The 27,266-nt window shown below is 43.3% G+C and overlaps 1 protein-coding gene across 1 annotated transcript in view; it reads right to left on the reverse strand.

The window, feature by feature from the left end:
* The window catches only part of LOC140359136 (interleukin-1 receptor type 2), a 31,731-nt gene extending 9,074 nt beyond the window's left edge, over nt 1–22,657 (reverse strand). Inside the window, exons 1-2 of the mRNA XM_072444004.1 lie at nt 22,608–22,657; nt 11,575–11,662 (exon numbers count right to left, since the gene is read on the reverse strand). Of these exons, the coding sequence (XP_072300105.1) occupies nt 11,575–11,659 (85 nt within the window). The 5' untranslated portion in view covers nt 11,660–11,662; nt 22,608–22,657. The remainder of the gene's footprint in view (nt 1–11,574; nt 11,663–22,607) is intronic.
* Between the last annotated feature and the right edge of the window lie 4,609 nt (nt 22,658–27,266).

The following is a 27,266-nucleotide window of genomic DNA, read 5'->3' on the forward strand; positions in this document are numbered from 1 at the left end:
TAAATAGTCCTGTTTTATGGAACTCCTGAGGCATTTGACAGGTATTGGCTGACCAAGCACACCACAGTTGTTGCAGTGGCAAAAATTCAGGGCTGGGAGAAGTTCAAAGAGGACACGGAGGAGGATCCTCAGTAAATCATCCAATGCCTCTGGAGGAGAAACCAACCATTCATTTTCATTTTTTTCCAATTGTCTGATGTCTGTTATTATGTCAGCCCCGTCCTTTATCATCGGTGAGGTTTGTGTCATTTCTTAGTGGGGGACGGCACCCCCCTGTCAATCAGCCAAGCACGACAATTCTTTTGTGTTTAAAAACAAATTTGTGATCGACCACGGGAAAAGCCACCACAAGTCGGCCTGGACCAAACAGAGATAAAGCGAAAATACGATTTTTTTTTTTTAAATGTGTGATTTTTGTTTTTTTGCATAATGTGCTAGATGAAGTTATGAATAAGCCCCTGTGTGCTTCAGATAACACTATTGGTTGTCTTAAACGTAGACATTTAGCTGTTAAAAATGGGTAGTTTTCGGGTCTTTTTCCAGCCAGCGCATTGTTGATCTTTTTCCACCAATCAGCTGCGAACCACATGGCTACAGCTGCGTGTCCTCCATGTTCTCCTCTCAGAGACATTATTCATTACTCCAGACTGTCTTCAGAGCTTACATTCCCTGGACTACATTGCAAAGGAACTGAGGTACTTTTACTCTAAAGTATTGCTTTATGTCACTTTTGCCTCGGGCACCGGAGCAGAGACAGCAATGCTAAGCTAACATGCTGCTTCAGTGCACTCTACGTTATAAATACGGGCTTGAATTTAATGTGACCACTTTCTGAATAATTAACATCACGTAGTCTCTTCAAACTAGCTTTATATTTTTTTATAATGTCTGTATCTTCGTGGTTTTTTTACTGTTTTTTACTGTAGCCTGCGTTAGCCGCTTTAGCTCGCTACAGTCCAAGCTAGCACCGGGCCGTGTTCTATTTTCCTTGGCTTCTGCATAACAAATACGGGCTTGAATTTAATGCGACTACTACTGAATAATTACCATCACGTACTCTCTTGAAACTAGCTGTTTTGGGACGGTATAATGTTTTTCAGAAGAGGTGCTCACAGCTGGAGTTTATCAAAAACTATGCAGAAGTCCATTGCATTACAGCTTCGACTTTGCACAGCAGGTACTATTTATTACACATCATTTACTTAACTTCACTTTATTAAATGAACAATAATTCCTTATTGAGAAATGAGAGGTTCTGTCTATAGGAGATTTTGTTTATAAGAGTCATTCTATTAAGAGTATTTTTTTAAACTTCCTATAAGTTATCTGTCCTTTTCCTCTGTATCAACCTGCGTTGCAACAATGAAATTTCTCCATGTGTGGACAATAAAGGAATATCTTATCTTATCAAACGTAGTTGTACGTCTTCAGTATGTGTTTTATTCTGTATCGTAAAGAGGAACTGTCCAGATTTGCAATGCATTGATACAATTTAGACATTATTCGCCTGGAAAGTTCTGATTTATAAATCTTGATAAAACTTTAAATCAGAGAACTATAATGGTCATTACTTTGTTTAACTTTAAGGTTATAATAACTCCTATAAAAGTCCCTTTTCCAATCTTTTACAATCTGGTGAAAAACCTTTTGTGGTCCAGACCTTGTTTGTTTGTTTGTTTGTTTGTTTGTTTGTTTGTTTGGAAAAGCTCCTTCCATGTAGTAAACCCTGATTTTACCCAGGGATTCTTAACTTCCAAAAGACTCAACTGTTTGTCATCTGCCAGTAAAGCCTGTACAAGAGCCCCCAGTACAGCAATAAATCACACCAGTACAGCATTAAATCACACCAGTACAGCATTAAATCACACCAGTACAGCAATAAATCACACCAGTACAGCATTAAATCACACCAGTACAGCAATAAATCACACCAGTACAGCATTAAATCACACCAGTTCACACCAGTACAGCATTAAATCACACTAGTACAGCATTAAATCACACCAGTACAGCAATAAATCACACCAGTACAGCATTAAATCACACCAGTACAGCAATAAATCACACCAGTACAGCATTAAATCACACCAGTACAGCAATAAATCACACCAGTACAGCATTAAATCACACCAGTACAGTATTAAATCACACCAGTACAGCATTAAATCACACCAGTACAGTATTAAATCACACCAGTTCACACCAGTACAGCATTAAATCACACTAGTACAGCATTAAATCACACCAGTACAGCATTAAATCACACCAGTACAGTATTAAATCACACCAGTACAGTATTAAATCACACCAGTACAGCATTAAATCACACCAGTACAGCATTAAATCACACCAGTACAGTATTAAATCACACCAGTACAGCATTAAATCACACCAGTACAGCATTAAAGTACAGTATTAAATCACACCAGTACAGCATTAAATCACACCAGTACAGCATTAAATCACACCAGTACAGTATTAAATCACACCAGTACAGCATTAAATCACACCAGTACAGCATTAAAGTACAGCATTAAATCACACCAGTACAGTATTAAAGTACAGTATTAAATCACACCAGTACAGCATTAAATCACACCAGTACAGCAATAAATCACACCAGTACAGCATTAAATCACACCAGTACAGCAATAAATCACACCAGTACAGCATTAAATCACACCAGTACAGTATTAAATCACACCAGTACAGCATTAAATCACACCAGTACAGTATTAAATCACACCAGTTCACACCAGTACAGCATTAAATCACACTAGTACAGCATTAAATCACACCAGTACAGCATTAAATCACACCAGTACAGTATTAAATCACACCAGTACAGTATTAAATCACACCAGTACAGCATTAAATCACACCAGTACAGCATAAAATCACACCAGTACAGTATTAAATCACACCAGTACAGCATTAAATCACACAGGTACAGCATTAAAGTACAGTATTAAATCACACCAGTACAGCATTAAATCACACCAGTACAGCATTAAATCACACCAGTACAGTATTAAATCACACCAGTACAGCATTAAATCACACCAGTACAGCATTAAAGTACAGCATTAAATCACACCAGTACAGTATTAATGTACAGTATTAAATCACACCAGTACAGCATTAAATCACACCAGTACATCATTAAAGTACAGTGTTAAATCACACCAGTACAGCATTAAATCACACCAGTACAGCATTAAATCACACCAGTACAGCATTAAAGTACAGTGTTAAATCACACCAGTACAGCATTAAATCACACCAGTACAGCATTAAATCACACCAGTACAGTATTAAAGTACAGTATTAAATCACACCAGTACAGCATTAAATCACACCAGTACAGTATTAAATCACACCAGTACAGCATTAAAGTACAGTATTAAATCACACCAGTACATCATTAAAGTACAGTATTAAATCACACCAGTACAGCATTAAAGTACAGTATTAAATCACACCAGTACAGCATTAAAGTACAGTGTTAAATCACACCAGTACAGCATTAAAGTACAGTATTAAATCACACCAGTACAGCATTAAAGTACAGTGTTAAATCACACCAGTACAGCATTAAAGTACAGTATTAAATCACACCAGTACAGCATTAAAGTACAGTATTAAATCACACCAGTACAGCATTAAAGTACAGTGTTAAATCACACCAGTACAGCATTAAAGTACAGTATTAAATCACACCAGTACAGCATTAAAGTACAGTATTAAATCACACCAGTACAGCATTAAAGTACAGTGTTAAATCACACCAGTACAGCATTAAAGTACAGTATTAAATCACACCAGTACAGCATTAAAGTACAGTTTTAAATCACACCAGTACAGCATTAAAGTACAGTGTTAAATCACACCAGTACAGCATTAAAGTACAGTATTAAATCACACCAGTACAGCATTAAAGTACAGTATTAAATCACACCGGTACAGCATTAAAGTACAGTGTTAAATCACACCAGTACAGCATTAAAGTACAGTTTTAAATCACACCAGTACAGCATTAAAGTACAGTGTTAAATCACACCAGTACAGCATTAAAGTACAGTATTAAATCACACCAGTACAGCATTAAAGTACAGTGTTAAATCACACCGGTACAGCATTAAAGTACAGTGTTAAATCACACCAGTACAGCATTAAAGTACAGTATTAAATCACACCAGTACAGCATTAAAGTACAGTATTAAATCACACCAGTACAGCATTAAAGTACAGTGTTAAATCACACCAGTACAGCATTAAAGTACAGTGTTAAATCACACCAGTACAGCATTAAAGTACAGTGTTAAATCACACCAGTACAGCATTAAAGTACAGTATTAAATCACACCAGTACAGCATTAAAGTACAGTGTTAAATCACACCAGTACAGCATTAAAGTACAGTTTTAAATCACACCAGTACAGCATTAAAGTACAGTATTAAATCACACCAGTACAGCATTAAAGTGCAGTGTTAAATCACACCAGTACAGCATTAAAGTACAGTGTTAAATCACACCAGTACAGCATTAAAGTACAGTATTAAATCACACCGGTACAGCATTAAAGTACAGTGTTAAATCACACCAGTACAGCATTAAAGTACAGTTTTAAATCACACCAGTACAGCATTAAAGTACAGTGTTAAATCACACCAGTACAGCATTAAAGTACAGTTTTAAATCACACCAGTGTAGGGGACCCATATGTCCCAAAAAGACGATTGAAAGATAATACCTTTTAACAGCTCAACACAGTTGCAGAAATCAAAGCATAGTGTTGGGTGTAAAGGAACGACCCCCCACGGAGAGGACACTGTCTTCACCGGAGCCCCGCCCCCTGAATCTGATAAGAGACATTCCTCAGGACTACGTTTCTTAATGACTATATTTCACATCTAAACCAACTTAATGCTGACTGTGTCATCTAAACTTGTGACTAAATCATGTTTTAGTTTCGTTTGCCACAAGAACTGGTTTGAAGTGTGTTCATGTCGTACTTAATGTACTTTCTCATGACCTGCTATTGATGTGTGTTTGTTGACAATGTTGTGTATTTTGTTATGGTCACATGTCATTTTTGCTGGTTTGAGTTAAATTTGCCCAAACTGAGAATAAGTTTGACCAAGAGTTAAAGCCACTCCCAATAGGCCACTCCTCCCAGGTCAATAAAAGAGCAGACTCAGCTCTGCTTCCTCCTCTTTCGCCGGCACGTGACCTGCCAGGACGACACACCGGGTCGGGGACCCCCGCAGGGGCCCCTCCCCCACCAGAGAGGCTGCATTGTCTGCCAAACTCGGCTTTCACCAAACAACCCGAAATGCACAATTCATCGAACCCTGGACTCATCAAACTCTTCGAATGCTAAACCTGCTCAAGCATCAGCGCCACGGACAGCTCCAAGGACGCAAAGAACTCTGAGAACGCAAAGACGTGGGAGGCCTCGCTCCACACCTTCCTTGACACGTGAGACCTGAGAGTGGCTGATTACAGAGTGGCATTTAAAGACAGGTTCCCTTGAATTATTCCCTAAAACCAATCAAAACCTAATTCTTAATGCCAGCATTTCTTCTAACTAACTTGAGCCCAGGCACAGCCTGTACGATAAGATAAGATAAGATAATCCTTTATTGTCCCACATGGGGAAATTTCATTGTTGCAACGCAGGTAGATACAGAAGAAAAGAACAGATCGCTTATAGGAAATCTGAAAAACACTTTCAGTAGAAGATCTCCTATAAACAAAAACTCCCATAGACAAATAAATAAATACATAAATACAATTGCATGTGATCACAACAGTAATTGCACATGAATATGTGTCACGACAGCACATAGATTGTACATGAATATCACAGTAATTGCACATGAATCACAACAGTAATTGCACATATGACGGAATTGTACATGGTTAGGTCAGTATTGCGAGTGTTCAGGACTAACAGTGTTTGTTATAAAGTCTGACAGCAGCAGAAGGAAAGACCTACGAAAACTTTCCTTCACACTGTGAGGGTGGATCAGTCTCTCACTGAAGCTGCTCTCCAGAGCGGACAGTGTCCTGCAGGGGACAGAGTGTCCTGCAAGGGAACAGAGTGTCCTGCAGGGGACAGAGTGTCCTGCAGGGGGTGACACTCATGGTCCAGCATAGATGTGAATCTAGCCAGGACCCTCCTGTCCCCCACCTCCTGCACCGAGTCCAGAGCACAGCCCAGGACGGAGCTGGACTTCTTGATGACTCTGTCCAGCCTCTTCCTCTCCCTCTCTGTGATGCTGCTGCTCCAGCAGGCCACACCTACAGGAGCTGATGCCACCACAGAGTCATAGAAGGTCTTCAGGAGTGGCCCTGTCACTCCAAAAGACCTGAGTCTCCTCAGGAGGTAGAGCCGACTCTGGCTCTTCCTGTACAGTGCGTCTGTGTTATGAATCCAGTCCAGTTTGTGGTTCAGATGAACACCCAGGTACAGAGAGTCCACTCTCTCAATGTCCCATCCCTGGATGTTCACTGGTGAGGGGGCAGTGGGGTGGCATCTGCGGAAATCCACCACCATCTCCTTGGTCTTCCCCGCGTTGATTAGGAGGTGGTTCTGCTGACACCAGTCCACAAAGTCCTGCTCCAGTCCTCTGTACTCCGCGTCATCGTCGTCCGTGATGAGTCCGATGATGGCAGAGTCATCAGAGAACTTCTGCAGGACACAGCTGTCCGTGTCGTGTCTGAAGTCTGCAGTGTAGAGGGTGAAGAGAAAGGGCACGAGGACAGTGCCCTGGGGCGCCCCCACACTGCAGGTCCGAGTGTCAGACACACAGTTCCGGGCTCTCACAAACTGGGGTCGGTCTGTGAGGTAGTCCAGGATCCACTCTGCCAGGTCATACTCCACACCAGCCGTCTCCAGCTTGTCCCTCAGGAGCAGCGGCTGGATGGTGTTGAAGGCGCTGGAAAGATCGAAGAACAGAATCCTCACAGAGCTGCCAGGCTTCTCCAGGTGAGAGAGAGAGCGGTGCAGCAGGAGATGACGGCGTCCTCCACTCCGATGCCAGGCCGGTATGCAAACTGCAGTGGGTCCATGGCTGAGCTCACTGTGGAGCGGAGGTGGTCCAGGACCAGCCGCTCCAGTGTCTTCATCAGGTGGGACGTGAGAGCCACCGGCCTGAAGCTGTTGAGGTCTTTGGCGCGCGGTGTCTTAGGCACAGGTACCAGACAGGAGGTCTGTGGTACCACCCTCAGCTTCAGGCTCATGTTGAAGACATGCTCCATAACTCCACACAGTTCATCTACGCAGGACTTAAGGAGCCTGGGGCTGATGCCGTCAGGTCCTGCTGCCTTCCTCACTTTAATCCTCTTCAGCTCACTCCCCACCTGTGCTGCTGTGACAGTCAGTGGTTGGCAGAGGGACTGTGTGCTGGGGGGATGGGTGAGTCCAGGCGAAGTGGGGAGCTGATGGTTCGGGGCAGAGAAGTGAAGAGGAACAGATGCAGGGCTGTGGAAGAGGGAGCATGCAGCTGTGCAGGGGGGGGGGGGGGGCGGGTGACCGATCAAATCTCAAGAAGTGAGCATTTAAATCATTCACCCACTGTAGATCCCCCTCTGTCTGGGCAGGGGGGGATTTTGAAGCCCGAGATGGTTTTCAGGCTTCTCCACACTCCCTGAATGTTCTTTTGCTGCAGCTGCTCCTCCATCCTCCTCTTGTAGCCGGCCTCAGCCTGCCTGATCTTCCTCCTCAGCTCCTTCTGCACAGTCCTCAGCTCCTCCTTGTTCCCTGACCTGAAGGCTCTCTTCTTCTCCTTCAGCAGAGCCTTCAGTTCACGGTTAATCCATGGCTTGTTGTTTGGAAAACACCGCACCGTCCGGGAGGGAACAATGTTCTCAAAACAGAAGTTGATGTAGTCCGTGATGCACTCTGTGATGGTGTTGATGTCCTTCCCATGTGGGCCGTAGAGCTCAGTCCAGACAGTGGTGCTGTAGCAGACCCTCAGAGCCTCCTCGCTCTCAGCAGACCACATCCTCACCTCACGGGACACCACAGGCTGCCTGCGCACGATGGGTTCATACACAGGCCTCAGATGTACAAGGTTGTGGTCCGAGCTGCCCAGGGGAGGGAGGGGGGAAGAAGAATAAGCCTCTTTGGTGTTGGCAAAAAACAAGTCCAATGTTCTATTGTCTCTGGTGGGGCAGGTGACATACTGGGTGTATGTTGGTAGAACAGAAGAGGGAGAAGCGTGGTTAAAGTCACCAGAGACGAGGAAGAGAGCCTGTGGGTGCTGTGTTTGCAGCCTACAAGCGCAGGAGAGCAGTGCTTCACAAGCATATTCAGCATTGGCAGACGGGGCCACATAGACTGCGATCAAAATCACATGTGAGAACTCCCGGGGCAGATAATATGGCCTCATGCCAATAGCCAATAGTTCAATATCCTTGTTACATAGCTGCTGCTTCACTGTGCAGTGTTCGGGTTTGCACCAGCTCGTGTTCACATACACCGCCAGACCTCCACCTCTTTTCTTCCCGCATTCTTTCGTTCTGTCCGCCCGCAGCAGATGAAAATTGTCCAAACCTACAATAGAGTCTGGCATTTCTGCTGTTAACCAGGTCTCTGTGAAAATCAAGACGCTGCTGTCCCTATAAATCCTCTGGGACCGCATGAGGCTCGCTATTTCCGTCATTTTATTTTGAAGGGACCTCACGTTACCCATGACGTCCAGCCCGTCTGCTTCTCTGCGTTTTCCTTAGGATGTTCGCCGGGATAACGTGACGATCTCCGGGTAAGACGACTGTTCTCCGCAGTTTCATTAGTTCCTCCTTTGTGTAAACGCGGTACGGCGCCGGCCGGGGGGCCGGGCCGGAGCCGGGGGACTCAGAGCCAATACACATCGCGACGACACGACGTTAATGACACTGTGTAACCAAATGTGTCATTAATTGATTTTATATCTTTGTTTATTAAACCACACAAAACCATCCTGGTTTATAGAGCCTTTGTATTGATCTTTATAGAATTATAATTGTCGGTCAATGAATCGTGTTCTCCCCTTCAGAGAATGAGACGAGTAGATATTATTGTTTTGCTGAACAAGCTTCAGATGGTGCCCTTTTAAATATAAATATGAACATTAACTACCTAAAGTGCTACACGTGTTGTCCACGATGAAACGGCTAGTCCCAGAGAATATACATTCCATCTTGGTACAAATGTGTGAGCAAGAAACGAGTATAATTACCCTACACCAGTACAGCATTAAATCACACCAGTACAGCATTAAATCACACCAGTACAGTATTAAATCACACCAGTTCACACCAGTACAGCATTAAATCACACTAGTACAGCATTAAATCACACCAGTTCACACCAGTACAGCATTAAATCACACCAGTACAGCATTAAATCACACCAGTACAGCATTAAATCACACTAGTACAGCATTAAATCACACCAGTTCACACCAGTACAGCATTAAATCACACTAGTACAGCATTAAATCACACCAGTTCACACCAGTACAGCATTAAATCACACCAGTACAGTATTAAATCACACCAGTTCACACCAGTACAGCATTAAATCACACTAGTACAGCATTAAATCACACCAGTTCACACCAGTACAGCATTAAATCACACCAGTACAGCATTAAATCACACCAGTACAGCATTAAATCACACTAGTACAGCATTAAATCACACCAGTTCACACCAGTACAGCATTAAATCACACCAGTACAGTATTAAATCACACCAGTTCACACCAGTACAGCATTAAATCACACTAGTACAGCATTAAATCACACCAGTTCACACCAGTACAGCATTAAATCACACCAGTACAGCATTAAATCACACCAGTACAGCATTAAATCACACCAGTACAGCATTAAATCACACCAGTACAGCATTAAATCACACTAGTACAGCATTAAATCACACCAGTTCACACCAGTACAGCATTAAATCACACCAGTACAGCATTAAATCACACTAGTACAGCATTAAATCACACCAGTTCACACCAGTACAGCATTAAATCACACCAGTACAGCATTAAATCACACAAGTACAGCATTAAATCACACCAGTTCACACCAGTACAGCATTAAATCACACCAGTTCACACCAGTACAGCATTAAATCACACCAGTTCACACCAGTACAGTATTAAATCACACCAGTACAGCATTAAATCACACCAGTACAGCATTAAATCACACCAGTACACACCAGTACAGTATTAAATCACACCAGTTCACCAGTACACTGGTTGGCGATGGAAATTCGGAGAGTTTGGAATATATTAGAAATCTTGGCAAAACATAATTTTTTATAGTCTCAATCCTTTAACTTTATAAAGGATTGAGATCTTTCTTTATAGCGGACAAAAGAGGAGTATTCTTTCTCTCTAGATTGTTTATAGCTATTTAAACTGTACCTAAAGAATTAAGAGATTCCATTTGCCATTTCAAAGTGGAAGGACCGAGAGGGTCGCCAGTAAGAGAGAATTTATTTTTTTAAATTCTGTTTGTATTCAGACTTTGGATTATATTATGAAGGAAATGCATCACATTGGGAATAGACGTTTTGGTCAAATTGAATAGGACACATTTTATGTCCTGGTCCATTAATTGAGACACCATAGATTGTCTTCAAGTACAGCATAAACACCTACCTCACTCCTCTTTTTACAGTCAGTGAATCGTTCATTTTGAGTCTTTTTTGGCTGTCGTGAAGAGCCTCTTTTTTTAATCATTAAATCATCTATTTAAATATGCTCAGTACTTTAATAAATAACAATCACAAGCTTTTTTGGCATTCAGACGTATTATTACAGCTTTGTTTAGTTGTTTTTTTACATGGTTCATGATGTGTAAAGATCGTCTTATATCTTGTGTTTTTGTCTGATCGTCACTGGAGCCTCAGATGACTCAAACAAACAGGAATCAATTCAAACACAACTTTGAGTAAACTAATGATGAGGAAACACTGTTGTCACAAGGTTATAAGCTCATTGAAGTTTATATTTCCCCATGAAGAAGTTCATAAGAAATGAAACAAGTGCTGAGAAACTGTCCAGCATAAGGTCTAATCCTGATACCACAGAATGTAGTGCTTATGACGCAGTAGTTCCAACTTAGTCTAATGGAAGAGGACATCATCAGTCTGCATTGAACTGTGGTGGAAGAAGTAATCTATTATGCTACTCAAATCAAAGTAAAAAATACCTTAAAAGAATTTCACATCGATTTTGAGAACTGTTAAAGCATCAAATAGACATTTTGATAAAGAATTCCTCTGATCTTTGGTCAACAGTAGAAATTGGAATAAGTTTCCACACTTTTGTTTGCTGAAAACTGGATGTTGAGCTCAAAACCTCCAGGCAGGATGTTACAATCATTTTAAAAAACACTATATGAAAAGCACTTTCAACTTTTCAGTGCAGTTCAAAAATGTAGCTAAATGTTAGTGTAGCTAAAACAGTAACATTTAGTAAATTAATGTTATTTAAAGTGAAGTTCCACCACTGGCATTGAAACATTCTTCTTTACTATATTCACAGTTAACAAGCAGCTCACCTTGCACAGGCAGAGGAGGGAGGGCGGGCGGGCGGGGCATCCCACTCAAACACGGGACCACACACAGCGACAGCCACAGCAGCATCGTCTACACAAACACAGGATTTTGAACTTTTTGAACTCTTCCTCTCATTATAACCACTACAGTGTCTGACATCACTCACGCTCTGACGCCACAACCTTTTTGTGTATGAAAACACACTCAGTTGATAAATATTACGTCTGACTCACCTCCCGGGGTTAACCACTTTGGAAAATTATGCAACAGCCATTTTTTTCTCAAATGTTAAAACTGTGACTTGGATTTGCAATAAATTTTTGGACTTTCATAGGTATTTCCAGATTCATGCCCCTTACAATCCTCTGACTGACATTTGTCATCAAGGCTTATAAATCAGAACTTTCAAGGGGAATAATATCTAAATTACATCAATGTATTGCTAATCTGGAAACAAACGGGGAAGAGAGAAACCTCATAGTGTGTGTACATTCCAGAGGACCACAACGTGTCATGTCTGGAGGGAATTTCTTTTTGAAAAACCAGAATCAGAATCAGGATTATTTGTTGTCAATGAAATTCAAAAACATAGGATCTTGTCCTGGTGATCGATGCAGCACAAAACAACAAAACCATGAAAAATCACAACAATAAGCTATCAGATCAAATCATAAAAATAAAAAAAATAATAGAATAAAAATAAAGTTAAAAATAGGCTTAATATTATATTAAAATTATGGTGTGACAGTGTTTAAGAAGTGTTCATGAGTCCAGCGGCAGAGGGGAGTGGCCTCCTGCCTGAGGGGAGTGGCCTCCTGCCTGAGGGGAGCGGCCTCCTGCCTGAGGGGAGCGGCCTCCTGCCTGAGGGGAGCGGCCTCCTGCCTGAGGGGAGCGGCCTCCTGCCTGAGGGGAGCGGCCTCCTGCCTGAGGGGAGTGCCAGATGGAAGTCTGCAACCGATCACCTTCTCAGCAGAGGGCGCTGTACTCTCTGTTTGTCCCTGGCTGTGGCTCCAGCGTACCACACGGTGATGGAGGAGGTGATGGAGGAGGTGATGGAGGAGGTGATGGAGGAGGTGAGGAGGAGGTGATGGAGGAGGTGATGGAGGAGGTGATGGAGGAGGTGATGGAGGAGGTGAGGAGGAGGTGATGGAGGAGGTGATGGAGGAGGTGCTGGAGGAGGTGATGGAGGAGGTGCTGGAGGAGGTGATGGAGAAGGTGCTGGAGGAGGTGATGGAGGAGGTGATGAGGAGGTGCTGGAGGAGGTGCTGGAGGAGGTGATGGAGGAGGTGCTGGAGGAGGTGCTGGAGGAGGTGATGGAGGAGGTGCTGGAGGAGGTGCTGGAGGAGGTGCTGGAGCAGGTGCTGGAGGAGGTGCTGGAGGAGGTGCTGGAGGAGGTGATGGAGGAGGTGAGGAGGAGGTGATGGAGGAGGTGATGAGGAGGTGCTGGAGGAGGTGCTGGAGGAGGTGCTGGAGGAGGTGCTGGAGGTGGTGCTGGAGGAGGTGCTGGAGGAGGTGCTGGAGGAGGTGCTGGAGCAGGTGCTGGAGGAGGTGCTGGAGGAGGTGAGGAGGAGGTGATGGAGGAGGTGAGGAGGAGGTGATGGAGGAGGTGATGAGGAGGTGCTGGAGGAGGTGCTGGAGGAGGTGCTGGAGGTGGTGCTGGAGGAGGTGCTGGAGGAGGTGCTGGAGGAGGTGCTGGAGCAGGTGCTGGAGGAGGTGCTGGAGGAGGTGCTGGAGGAGGTGAGGAGGAGGTGAGGAGGAGGTGATGGAGGAGGTGAGGAGGAGGTGCTGGAGGAGGTGATGGAGGAGGTGATGGAGGAGGTGAGGAGGAGGTGCTGGAGGAGGTGAGGAGGAGGTGCTGGAGGAGGTGATGGAGGAGGTGAGGAAGAGGTGCTGGAGGAGGTGAGGAGGAGGTGCTGGAGGAGGTGAGGAGGAGGTGCTGGAGCAGGTGCTGGAGGAGGTGAGGAGGAGGTGAGGAGGAGGTCTGGTGCAGTTTGCCTTCAGCAGAGACAGGGAAGCAGCTCAGAGTTGATGGGAGAATGGATGGAGCTAAATACAGGGACAAACCTGTCCAGCATCCACAAAAGACGTGAGACTGGGACAGACGTTCACCTTCAGCAGGACACGAGCCTGAATATAAAGCCAGAGCTACAATGGAACAAAACGTTTGAATCTGTCAGACACAGTCAAGGCAAGAGGAGGATCCAGAGGAGGATCTGCAGCAGCTGTCCCCTCTGTCCCCTCTGTCCTTCCATCTGACGGAGCTCAGTGTGTTTCAAAGAAGAATTGTGCAAAAATGTGGGTCAAACTCCAAAAGACGTTCAGCTGGAATTGCAGCAAAAGGTCAAATACTTTGTACGCTGCACTTTTCAGGTTTTTTTATTGTATTGTTTTTAAATCTGGAAATCCAACATACTTTTCCTTCCACTTCACAATTGGAAATAATTCATCTTTTCTTCTTTGCAATACTATAGGTCAATGTATAGTTTTGATAAGCGTCTTCTCTGTTCTGATGGAGTTTTGTGACTTGTGAAAATTTCCATTGCTGCCTGAGGAGGTTTCACTTCTGCTGCTGCGGGATTAAAATATCCGACACGTGTCTTTTCCCAGCAGTCTTGAATGTGTCACGGGCCGTTCCAGTTGTAAAGAGTCTCATTCATAAATCACAGCAAAGTCGGCCCAGAGGACCAACGAGAGCTCCTCAGGACTCTTCACTGGCTCCTGTTGAGTTTAGCTCCTCCTCCTGACCTTTGTGGCCATCAATCACATGACGTCCTGTCTCAAAGATGCAAATGTGACAATGTAGGTTTGTGCCACTGATTTAAGTCCATGAGGTGGCGCTATAGAGTATAAAGGCCTCGCTCGTCGTCTTCTTTGCTCTCTGACTGGTGCATTTCTGCTTCCAGTCCGGTGTGTCCTCTGCCCTCTGCCCTCTGCCCTCTGTCCTCTGTCCTCTGCCCTCTGCCCTCTGCCCTCTGCCCTCTGCCCTCTGCCCTCTGCCCTCTGTCCTCTGTCCTCTGCCCTCTGCCCTCTGCCCTCTGCCCTCTGCCCTCTGCCCTCTGCCCTCTGTCCTCTGCCCTCTGCCCTCTGCCCTCTGCCCTCTGCCCTCTGTCCTCTGCCCTCTGCCCTCTGTCCTCTGTCCTCTGTCCTCTGCCCTCTGCCCTCTGCCCTCTGCCCTCTGCCCTCTGCCCTCTGCCCTCTGTCCTCTGCCCTCTGCCCTCTGCCCTCTGCCCTCTGTCCTCTGTCCTCTGCCCTCTGTCCTCTGCCCTCTGCTCTCTGTCCTCTGCCCTCTGCCCTCTGTCCTCTGCCCTCTGTCCTCTGCCCTCTGCCCTCTGTCCTCTGCCCTCTGCCCTCTGTCCTCTGCTGCCGCGGTGTGGCTTGGTGTCCAGCGCTTTGGCGGCTGCCGTATCTTTTGAATGGGGCGTCACCCGTTCAGGAGCCGTTACATGAAGCGTGGCCTGGTTTATGTCACGTATCAGGGATGTTACATCGAATGATGTCAAAGGACTCATTTGAGTTATATCTGAAACCACCAACAAACTATTTAAAGTATGAATTCAATCATTGATAAATCTTTGTGACTAATTGGAATTGTCTGTCCGTCTCCTTCACTGAGTTTCTCCTCTGGGTTTTATAGTTTTAGAGGTAAGACCAGGCTCTGGGACAGTTGACTCTCTGTTATTGACCAGTGGCTTTTTCATTGTTTCATTTTCTAACTTTCTGCAGGTAAAATGTACTGTTTTGTTAAGCCCTGTGAGGCAATGTTGTTTTTCACTTATAGTGTAAAAATATAAGATTGAAAACAGTTTTATGTTTCTTGCATTGTTTGCTATACATTTATTTGTCACTGATTAAAGAAAGAGATTCCACACTCTCTCCACACTTCCTCACTAATGCTGTACAATCTCAAACCTAAACTCAAAAACAACAATGATTATATCTTCATATTGAATCTAATTGAATTGAATAATGTTGCTACATGTATTTAATTACTTTCCAACATTGCACTCAACCATATATCAGACATAAAAGCTACTGTTTTTAGCCTCATTTCCATCGAATGACTGCTTTTGGATTCAAATGAACTCTCCCAAGACAAAAGCTGAAACTCAGACATTGCATACTTTAGCCCACAAGATGAAGTTACTGTGTATAATATTAATGTTGTTCTGCATGTTCATGTCACTGTTTGATGATGATGAGACACTTGTTCCATCAAGAGGTCCACGAGGAAGGTCCTGGGAGTCCAAATGGCATATTTCATATTCCTATTTATCTGTTTCATTATTTGGTCAATAATTCTTCATAAATCACATTTTGTGTCATTTTTTAAAACATAATTCATTTGGATATTTGATATGAGAATTGTGAATTGTCTGAATAAGGCTGGTGCCCCACTTAAATATTCAAACATACAAATAAAACATATCCACGAACTCTTCAATTCTTTCACCTCTTTCATACGAGGACATGAGTTATACTAATACTAGTGCTAATACTAGTGCTAATACTAGTGCTAATACTAGTGCTAATACTAGTGCTAATACTAGTGCTAATACTAGTACTAATACTAGTGCTAATACTAGTGCTAATACTAGTGCTAATACTAGTACTAATACTAGTGCTAATACTAGTGCTAATACTAGTACTAATACTAGTACTAATACTAGTACTAATACTAGTACTTAAATCCTATCTATCTGATAGGTTCCAATTTGTTAATGTAAACCAGAGCTCCTCACCATGCTCTAAAGTAATTTACGGTGTGCCACAGGGTTCGGTACTCGGTCCAATTCTGTTTACTCTTTATATGCTGCCATTAGGCAACATTATCAGAAAGCATGACATTAACTTCCACTGCTATGCAGACGACACTCAGCTGTATTTATCAATGAAACCTGATCAGAGCGATCAAGTAGACAGACTTAGTACTTGTGTGAAGGAGATAAAAACCTGGATGACACTAAACTACCTGCTTCTTAACCCTGAAAAAACCGAGGTCATTGTGCTTGGCCCTAAGCATCTACGAGATGCTCTATCTGAGCAGATAGTCACACTGGACAATGTCAGTGTAGCCTCCAGTTCTACTGTAAGAAACCTTGGAGTCTTATTTGACCAGGAGCTCTCATTTAAAGCTCATATAAATCAAGCTTGTAAAACAGCCTATTTCCATTTGCGCAACAAGAGCCAAAATCAGAAGAATCCTGCCTAAAAGTGATGCCGAAAAACTTATCCATGCATTTGTAACGACTAGATTAGACTACTGTAACTCCCTGCTTGCAGCGTGTCCTAAAAGCTCCATAAAAAGCTTTCAACTGGTTCAAAATGCAGCAGCAAGATTACTAACAGGAACAAAAAGAAGAGAGCACATTACGCCAGTGCTGAAGTCTCTTCACTGGCTCCCCGTCGAGTCCAGAATCAAATTCAAAATTCTACTCTTGACCTACAAAGCCATAAATGACATGGCCCCATCCTACCTCAAAGATGCTATAGAACCATATCATCCAAACAGAGCTCTTCGCTCTCAGAATGCCGGCCTTCTGGTGGTGCCAAGAGTCTCTAAAAGTACTGTAGGAGGTAGAGCGTTTAGCTACCAAGCTCCTGTGTTATGGAATCAGCTCCCGACCCATGTTAAATATGCTGACACAGTCTCTTCATTTAAGTCCAGGCTTAAAACGTTCCTCTTCGAAATCGCTTATGGTCAGAGTAGTTAGGAACATAAAGATAAACCCTCAGCTACGCTGCCCTAGGAGTAACTATGCTGGGGGAAGTATGACAGCTTGAGCACTATCCTCTTCTTCTGACTACTTATGCTATCAAACAATATTTATTTTTTGATTCCACTTGCAAACTGTTCACCGCCTTCTTTTCTTTCTCTCACTCCTGAGGACCTGTGAACCCAGATGCCCCTCTCCTGGTGAAGTGGTCCCTGCCCTGTGTGGACGGTCCCTCTTCTGCCTGAAGAGTGGGTCCAGCTCGCCTCAGACGGTCCCTCATCTGCCTGAAGAGTGGGTCCAGCTCGCCTCCGACGGTCCCTCTTCTGCCTGAAGAGTGGGTCCAGCTCGACTCAGACGGTCCCTCTTCTGCCTGAAGAGTGGGTCCAGCTCGACTCAGACGGTCCCTCATCTGCCTGAAGAGTGGGTCCAGCTCCAGTCTCCTCGTGTCCGTCTGTCCGTCTGTGAGAGTCGGATCTCTCCTTCACTGGAACTCCTCCAGGTTTCTACGCTTTTTTCCCAAAGAGGTTTTTTTTGTAGTTTTTCCTGGCCGAGAAGGAGAGTCTAAGGACAGAGGACCCTGGGACATCGTCCCTCGCCACCACAGACATTGTCTGACTCCATCGCCACCACAGACATTGTTGATTCATTTCTCCCTGTGGCCCTCAGAGGCAACTGTTGTTGTGATTTTGGGCCTTACAAAAATAAATTGATTTGATTTGATTTGATTTACTAATACTAGTGCTAATACTAGTGCTAATACTAGTACTAATACTAGTACTAATACTAGTACTAATACTAGTGCTAATACTAGTGCTAATACTAGTGCTAAAACTAGTGCTAATACTAGTGCTAATACTAGTGCTAATACTAGTGCTAATACTAGTACTAATACTAGTGCTAAAACTAGTGCTAATACTAGTGCTAATACTAGTGCTAATACTAGTGCTAATACTAGTGCTAATAGTAGTGCTAATACTAGTGCTAATACTAGTACTAATACTAGTACTAATACAATACTAGTACTAATACTAGTCCTAATACTAGTGCTAATACTAGTGCTAATACTAGTGCTAATACTAGTACTAATACAATACTAGTACTAATACTAGTGCTAATACTAGTGCTAATACTAGTGCTAATACTAGTGCTAATACTAGTACTAATACTAGTGCTAATACTAGTACTAATACTAGTACTAATACTTGTACTAATACTAGTACTAATACTAGTACTAATACTGGTACTAATACTAGTACTAATACTAGTGCTAATACTAGTACTAATACTAGTACTAATACTTGTACTAATACTAGTGCTAATACTAGTGCTAATACTAGTACTAATACTAGTGCTAATACTAGTACTAATACTAGTGCTAATACTAGTGCTAATACTAGTGCTAATACTTGTACTAATACTAGTGCTAATACTAGTGCTAATACTAGTGCTAATACTAGTGCTAATACTAGTGCTAATACTTGTACTAATACTAGTGCTAATACTAGTGCTAATACTAGTGCTAATACTAATACTAATACTAGTACTAATACTGGTACTATTACTAGTACTAATGCTGGTACTAATACTAGTACTAATACTAGTGCTAATACTAGTGCTAATACTAGTGCTAATACTAGTACTAATACTAGTGCTAATACTAGTGCTAATACTAGTGCTAATACTAATACTAATACTAGTACTAATACTGGTACTATTACTAGTACTAATGCTGGTACTAATACTAGTACTAATACTAGTGCTAATACTAGTGCTAATACTAGTACTAATACTAGTACTAATACTAGTGCTAATACTAGTGCTAATACTAGTACTAATACTAGTGCTAATACTAGTGCTAATACTAGTACTAATACTAGTACTAATAATGGTACTATTACTAGTACTAATGCTGGTACTAATACTAGTACTAATACTAGTGCTAATACTAGTGATAATACTAGTACTAATACTAGTGCTAATACTAGTGCTAATACTAGTGCTAATACTAGTACTAATACTAGTGCTAATACTAGTGCTAATACTAGTACTAATACTAGTACTAATACTAGTGCTAATACTAGTGCTAATACTAGTACTAATACTAGTACTAATACTAGTGCTAATACTAGTACTAATACTAATACTAGTACTAATACTGGTACTAATACTAGTACTAGTGCTAATACTAGTGCTAATACTAGTACTAATACTAGTACTAATACTAGTGCTAATACTAGTACTAATACTAGTGCTAATACTAGTGCTAATACTAGTGCTAATACTAGTACTAATACTAATTCTAATACTAGTACTAATACTGGTACTAATACTAGTACTAATACTAGTGCTAATACTAGTGCTAATACTAGTGCTAATACTAGTACTAATACTAGTGCTAATACTAGTGCTAATACTAGTGCTAATACTAGTACTAATACTAATACTAGTACTAATACTGGTACTATTACTAGTACTAATGCTGGTACTAATACTAGTACTAATACTAGTGCTAATACTAGTGCTAATACTAGTACTAATACTAGTGCTAATACTAGTGCTAATACTAGTACTAATACTAGTACTAATACTAGTGCTAATACTAGTGCTAATACTAGTACTAATACTAATACTAGTACTAATACTAGTACTAATGCTGGTACTAATACTAGTACTAGTGCTAATACTAGTACTAATACTAGTAATAATACTAGTGCTAATACTAGTGCTAATACTAGTACTAATACTAGTGCTAATACTAGTACTAATACTAGTACTAATACTAGTACTAATACTAGTGCTAATACTAGTGCTAATACTAGTACTAATACTAGTGCTAATACTAGTGCTAATACTAGTACTAATACTAGTGCTAATACTAGTGCTAATACTAGTACTAATACTAGTACTAATACTAGTACTAATACTAGTGCTAATACTAGTACTAATACTAGTACTAATACTAGTGCTAATACTAGTACTAGTATGATGACAGCCAACCCGTCTCACCCTGGACATGAACTGTTTGAGCCACTCCCCTCAGGCAGGAGGCCACTCCCCTCAGGCAGAAGGCCACTCCCCTTAGGTAGGAGGCCACTCCCCTTAGGTAGGAGGCCACTCCCCTCAGGCAGGAGGCCACTCCCCTTAGACAGAAGGCCACTCCCCTCAGGCAGAAGGCCACTCCCCTTAGGTAGGAGGCCACTCCCCTCAGGCAGGAGGCCACTCCCCTTAGACAGAAGGCCACTCCCCTCAGGTAGGAGGCCACTCCCCTTAGGTAGAAGGCCACTCCCCTCAGGTAGGAGGCCACTCCCCTCAGGCAGGAGGCCACTCCCCTTAGCCACTCCCCTTAGGTAGGAGGCCACTCCCCTTAGGTAGAAGGCCACTCCCCTCAGGTAGGAGGCCACTCCCCTTAGGTAGAAGGCCACTCCCCTTAGGTAGGAGGCTACGGTCCATCAGAACCAGAACCTCCTGCCACAAGAAGTTTCTTTTGCACTATTTCCAAACACGTTACATTTTGTGTACATACTGAGTTTTAGTAGAGGTAGAAAATAAATTTATTTTTATTGTATTAGTAAATTCTTAATTTATGCATGCCTTATTTGATTTTATATACTTAGAATATCATTATTATTATTATATTAATATTATTTGTATTGATTCTTTTATGTTGCAACGTCGAATCAAGTTTCTATGTTTGTGACTTTTGTTCACTGACAATTGGCAATAAACCTTTTTCTGATTCTGATTCTACTACAACAGGAGAATATGTGGTTTTACTTAGATAACAGCACACTCAGCCAGCCCCCTCAGCCCCTCCATCTCCTCCTCTTCACCACCACCAGGGTCTAGAAGCCAAACAAAACTCTTGTTCTTCCCATGTGTTACATCACAATGCTAAAGTCCATTACTAATGTGTGAATGTTGTTCATTTACAATGGAAATACTTGAGTGGTTAAGGCACAGCACATATGCAGCGCTCCAAGTGAGTGACTCTCTATCTAGAGTCCTGCTTCAGACTCATCTGTCCTGAAGCCGACGGGCCAAAAATATCCTTAAAAAAAGGAAATACATTTCTTTATGATCCTGATACATCATTTAACACATAAAGTATTATATATTCAAACTTGTTTTATACTTTAACGATCTATTTGGTGTAATCTGCCTTTGCTGTCGTGCTCTCATCCTCATGTACATCCAAGAGTTTCAGAAGGGTGAAAATTGGGGCCCTTGTTTGAGCGAATAAGAGTTCGAAGTGGCACAGTGGTTAGCACTCACACCTCACAGCAAGAAGTTTGTAGTTTCCCCTCCTGGAGCTGAGCAGAATGAGCCTCATGCATCAATATTCTCTGTCCATAAAACAGCTGTAAATAAGAGTGTTACTGTTGTTATTTTTATGAAGAGTATAAGAGGTTTTTATAGAGTTTTATAAGAGCTTTTCTATAAGAGAGTGTTTTTTATAAGTTATCTGTTTTTTTTATTTACTTCTGTACCTACTTTGTGTTGCATCACTGGAATTTCCCCATTGTGGGACAAATAAAGGCTTATCTTATCTTATCTTATGTGTTTGGCTGAGTCTCATCATCAGGTCAAATCCTGCAGCTAAAGTCCTGACCAGGATCTGGGGCTGGTCACCAGAGGCTGCACTTACAGGACGTCCTGTCACTGCAGGATGAGTCAAACACAGAGGACAATGTCTCTACGGGGACAATAAAAGGCTGATCTAACCTAAAGGGTATGTATGCATTATTTGCACGTTTTTTGTCCCTTTAACTGCTCTTGTACCTTTACTTTGGCATCTCATGTTTTAGAACTTCAAATACCACAAACCAACAAACCAATTATTACAAAATCACACAATGTGATTTATGGATTTGTTTAAAGATTGTGTCTCTCACAGTGGAAATGTCGGACGCTTCCATCGTCTCTAAGAAGGAGAACTTGCAAAATCACCAGGTGTTCAAATACTTTCCTCACTGTTTGCACGAAAAGCACACGTGACTTTGATCAGACGTTCCCTCATCAGGGCCACTGGCAGTACATGGAATTACCATGGGAAAATAAACCAAAGCTAGCTTCCCCCGACATGCTACAGTCAGGAGTCTGACGATGATTGATGGACTTAAAAACAGCTCAGAACATTTGAGAACGTTTTTCCTTCAGAATGATTTTGATGATTTTGATGGTTAAAAGCTCAAAACAGTTATATTTGTAAAAGAGGTGTCCCTTAAAACACATTATTGTATCTTTTCAATCCTCAAACATTCTCCAAACATCTCATATTTACAGGAAACTAAAACCCATGAATAGATATGTGGTTCACTCACTGCGTCCTGAGAAGGTCCAGGAAAGAAGAGTCCAGAAGAGTCCAGAAGAGTCCAGATGAGTCCAGAAGAGTCCAGATGAGTCCAGAAGAGTCCAGATGAGTCCAGAAGAGTCCAGAAGAGTCCAGAAGAGTCCAGAAGAGTCCAGATGAGTTGTGCTGAATGAGGAGCTCCTCTCACCACAGACTGTGCTCCTCTGTCCCGTGTGTCTCTCTGTCTCTGTTTATAACCACAGGACAGTCTGGCCTGGTTCACCTCAGGGAAAATTCTCAGGTTTCCCAATTCAGCGCTGTGAGTGTCACTGCAGTGTGCACATGAACAGGACATAAGTGTGTGAGTGTCACTGCAGTGTGCACATGAACAGGACATAAGTGTGTGAGTGTCACTGCAGCGTGCACATGAACAGGACATAAGTGTGTGAGTGTCACTGCAGTGTGCACATGAACAGGACATAAGTGTGTGAGTGTCACTGCAGTGTGCACATGAACAGGACATAAGTGTGTGAGTGTCACTGCAGTGTGCACATGAACAGGACATAAGTGTGTGAGTGTCACTGCAGCGTGCACATGAACAGGACATAAGTGTGTGAGTGTCACTGCAGCGTGCACATGAACAGGACATAAGTGTGTGAGTGTCACTGCAGCGTGCACATGAACAGGACATAAGTGTGTGAGTGTCACTGCAGTGTGCACATGAACAGGACATAAGTGTGTGAGTGTCACTGCAGTGTGCACATGAACAGGACATAAGTGTGTGAGTGTCACTGCAGTGTGCACATGAACAGGACATAAGTGTGTGAGTGTCACTGCAGCGTGCACATGAACAGGACATAAGTGTGTGAGTGTCACTGCAGCGTGCACATGAACAGGACATAAGTGTGTGAGTGTCACTGCAGCGTGCACATGAACAGGACATAAGTGTGTGAGTGTCACTGCAGTGTGCACATGAACAGGACATAAGTGTGTGAGTGTCACTGCAGTGTGCACATGAACAGGACATAAGTGTGTGAGTGTCACTGCAGCGTGCACATGAACAGGACATAAGTGTGTGAGTGTCACTGCAGTGTGCACATGAACAGGACATAAGTGTGTGAGTGTCACTGCAGCGTGCACATGAACAGGACATAAGTGTGTGAGTGTCACTGCAGCGTGCACATGAACAGGACATAAGTGTGTGAGTGTCACTGCAGTGTGCACATGAACAGGACATAAGTGTGTGAGTGTCACTGCAGTGTGCACATGAACAGGACATAAGTGTGTGAGTGTCACTGCAGTGTGCACATGAACAGGACATAAGTGTGTGAGTGTCACTGCAGCGTGCACATGAACAGGACATAAGTGTGTGAGTGTCACTGCAGCGTGCACATGAACAGGACATAAGTGTGTGAGTGTCACTGCAGTGTGCACATGAACAGGACATAAGTGTGTGAGTGTCACTGCAGTGTGTACATGAACAGGACATAAGTGTGTGAGTGTCACTGCAGCGTGCACATGAACAGGACATAAGTGTGTGAGTGTCACTGCAGTGTGCACATGAACAGGACATAAGTGTGTGAGTGTCACTGCAGTGTGTACATGAACAGGACATAAGTGTGTGAGTGTCACTGCAGTGTGCACATGAACAGGACATAAGTGTGTGAGTGTCACTGCAGCGTGCACATGAACAGGACATAAGTGTGTGAGTGTCACTGCAGCGTGTACATGAACAGGACATAAGTGTGTGAGTGTCACTGCAGCGTGCACATGAACAGGACATAAGTGTGTGAGTGTCACTGCAGCGTGTACATGAACAGGACATAAGTGTGTGAGTGTCACTGCAGTGTGCACATGAACAGGACATAAGTGTGTGAGTGTCACTGCAGTGTGCACATGAACAGGACATAAGTGTGTGAGTGTCACTGCAGCGTGTACATGAACAGGACATAAGTGTGTGAGTGTCACTGCAGTGTGCACATGAACAGGACATAAGTGTGTGAGTGTCACTGCAGTGTGCACATGGACAGGACATAAGTGTGTGAGTGTCACTGCAGCGTGTACATGAACAGGTGTTCTAAGTGTTCTAAGTGTTCTAAGTGTTCTAAGTGTTCTAAGTGTTCTAAGTGTTTTAAGTCTTCTAAGTGTTATTTCATCCTGGAGAGACGCAGAGACGACACAGAATGGACTGTTTAGCAGTTTTATTACGTGGGTTATTTGGCGCTCAGACCCCGGCGGAAGACATTGCGATCATGGGCACTCCATGATCTATTTGTATTAGATGTCTCCCCCAGGGCCTGGAGACTGATGTGTCCCCCCAGGGCCTGGAGACTGATGTGTCCCCCCAGGGCCTGGAGACTGATGTGTCCCCCCAGGGCCTGGAGACTGATGTGTCCCCCCAGGGCCTGGAGACTGATGTGTCCCCCCAGGGCCTGGAGACTGATGTGTCCCCCCAGGGCCTGGAGACTGGTGGTGGTAGATGTGGTGAGAGGGTAGAGGATGAGAAGGATGAGAGGGATGAGAGGGATGCAGAGGGATGCAGAGGAGGAGGAGGGGAGGTGGTGGGTCGCAGTACGGTCTGAAGCGGCCGAGCCGACTGGGTGAGGGTTAATGTGGGACCGGCTGTGCGCTGGGAGCAGAGGAGGTGCAGATCAGGTGCAGGGGAGGTGCAGAGGAGGTGCGCTGTGCCATGGAGAGGAGTGACTTGGGTGTGTTGATTGAGGATGGGGAGCAGGTGCGAGGGGCAATGTCCCGGGAGTCCCCTGTCCTTAGACCCTCCTTCTGTCATTAGACCCTCCTTCTGTCCTTAGACCCTCCTTCTGTCCTTAGGACCCTCCTTCTGTCCTTAGACCCTCCTTCTGTCCTTAGACCCTCCTTCTGTCCTTAGGACCCTCCTTCTGTCCTTAGACCGTCCTTCTGTCCTTAGGACCCTCCTTCTGTCCTTGAACTCTCCTTCTCGGCCAGGAAAGACTACAAAAACCTCCTTGGGAAAAAGTAGAAACCTGGAGGAGTTCCATGTGAAGGAGAGATCTGACTCTCACAGACGGACAGGAGGACAGGAGGACTGGAGGACTGGAGGACAGGAGGACAGGCCGGACTGGGTGCATTGGTTGAGCTGAGGAGCAGTGGCCAACCTGTACATGGAGCACTTTGAGAAGAAGGCACTGTCCTCATTCTCAGGCATAGCCCCAAAACTGTGGCTCCGCTATGTCGATGATACTTTTGTAACAATTAAGAAACAAGAGCTGGAAACCTTCTCAGACCACATCAATGCAGTGGACCCACATATCAGGTTTACAAAAGAAGACGCTAAGGAGAATCGCTTGGCCTTTCTTGATTGTTCCACGATCAGAGGAGAGGACGGGAAACTCCAAATAGAAGTATATAGGAAACCTACACACACGGACCAGTATCTGCTCTTTGGTTCCAACCACCCACTACAGCACAAGCTGGGTGTGATCAGAACCTTACAACACAGAGCTCAAGGTGTGCCCACCAGCTCAGAGGGCAAGAAGAAAGAGGAAAAACATGTCCGAAATGCCCTCTCAGCCTGTGGTTACCCCGCTTGGGCTCTCAACAGAGTGAAGAGAACCAAGAAGCAGGACAAAAGGGAAACTGAACAGAGAAGGAAGGGTGTTTCTATCCCTTATGTGTCTGGCCTGTCGGAAAAACTGCAGAGAATTTTTAGACAACACGAAGTCCCTGTTTATTTTAAACCAGGAAACACTTTAAGACAAAAACTGGTTCACCCTAAGGACAAGTTGCCGACTCAAAAACAGAGCAATGTAGTTTATTCGATCCAATGCAGTGAAGAAAGCTGTAAAGAACGTTACATAGGTGAGACGAAACAGCCTCTACACAAGAGGCTTTATCAGCACAGAAGAAATACAAGTTCAGGACCTCAGAGCGCCGTGCATCTCCATCTTGAAGCCTCTAATCACTCGTTTGAAGACGGTGAGGTGAAGGTTTTAAGCAGGAGAAAAGATGGTTTGAAAGAGGAGTTAAGGAAGCTATTTTTGTTAAAAAGAAAGACCTTCTTTAAACAGAAATGGAGGGCTAAGGTTTAATCTTCCTGTTATTTATAATGGGTTACTGAACCCCTGGAAAGGTAGAGGACCAGGACCAGGACATTTAAATGCTAATCAGGTACTCAGGGTGGTTGAGCCAGGGTCTCACAAAGAAACAGAGGACTCTAATAGCCCATTAAGATTCTGAATAGGCTCGGTAGATACAAGGGGGGAGTTTCTGTTGAAACAAACAACTCTTTCTACTTCAGGAAGGCTCCTCCCAATGGGCGGGTCTTACCACAGAACAGTATTAATATCGGAGTTCTCGATCTAAATTCTTTTATTGACAATGACTCTTGGATGAGAGTCAAACTGAGTCCAGATGACTACAACTGAAGCTTTTTCTACTATGAACACGCCTGGACGAATGAGGGACACACCCACATATTTCCAACGTGTTATAAGTGTTATAAGTGTTATAAGTGTTATAAGTGTTATAAGTGTTATAAGTGTCATAAGTGTCATAAGTGTCATAAGTGTCATAAGTGTCATACGTGTTATACGTGTTATAAGTGTTATACGTGTTATACGTGTTATAAGTGTTATAAGTGTTATAAGTGTTATATGTGTTATATGTATTATAAGTGTTATATGTATTATAAGTGTTATAAGTGTTATATGTG

The sequence above is a fragment of the Eucyclogobius newberryi genome, unplaced genomic scaffold (assembly GCF_026437365.1).
Source record: "Eucyclogobius newberryi isolate DKJ021-1_F unplaced genomic scaffold, fEucNew1.0.hap1 SCAF_14, whole genome shotgun sequence".
Taxonomy (NCBI): Eukaryota; Metazoa; Chordata; class Actinopteri; order Gobiiformes; family Gobiidae; genus Eucyclogobius; species Eucyclogobius newberryi.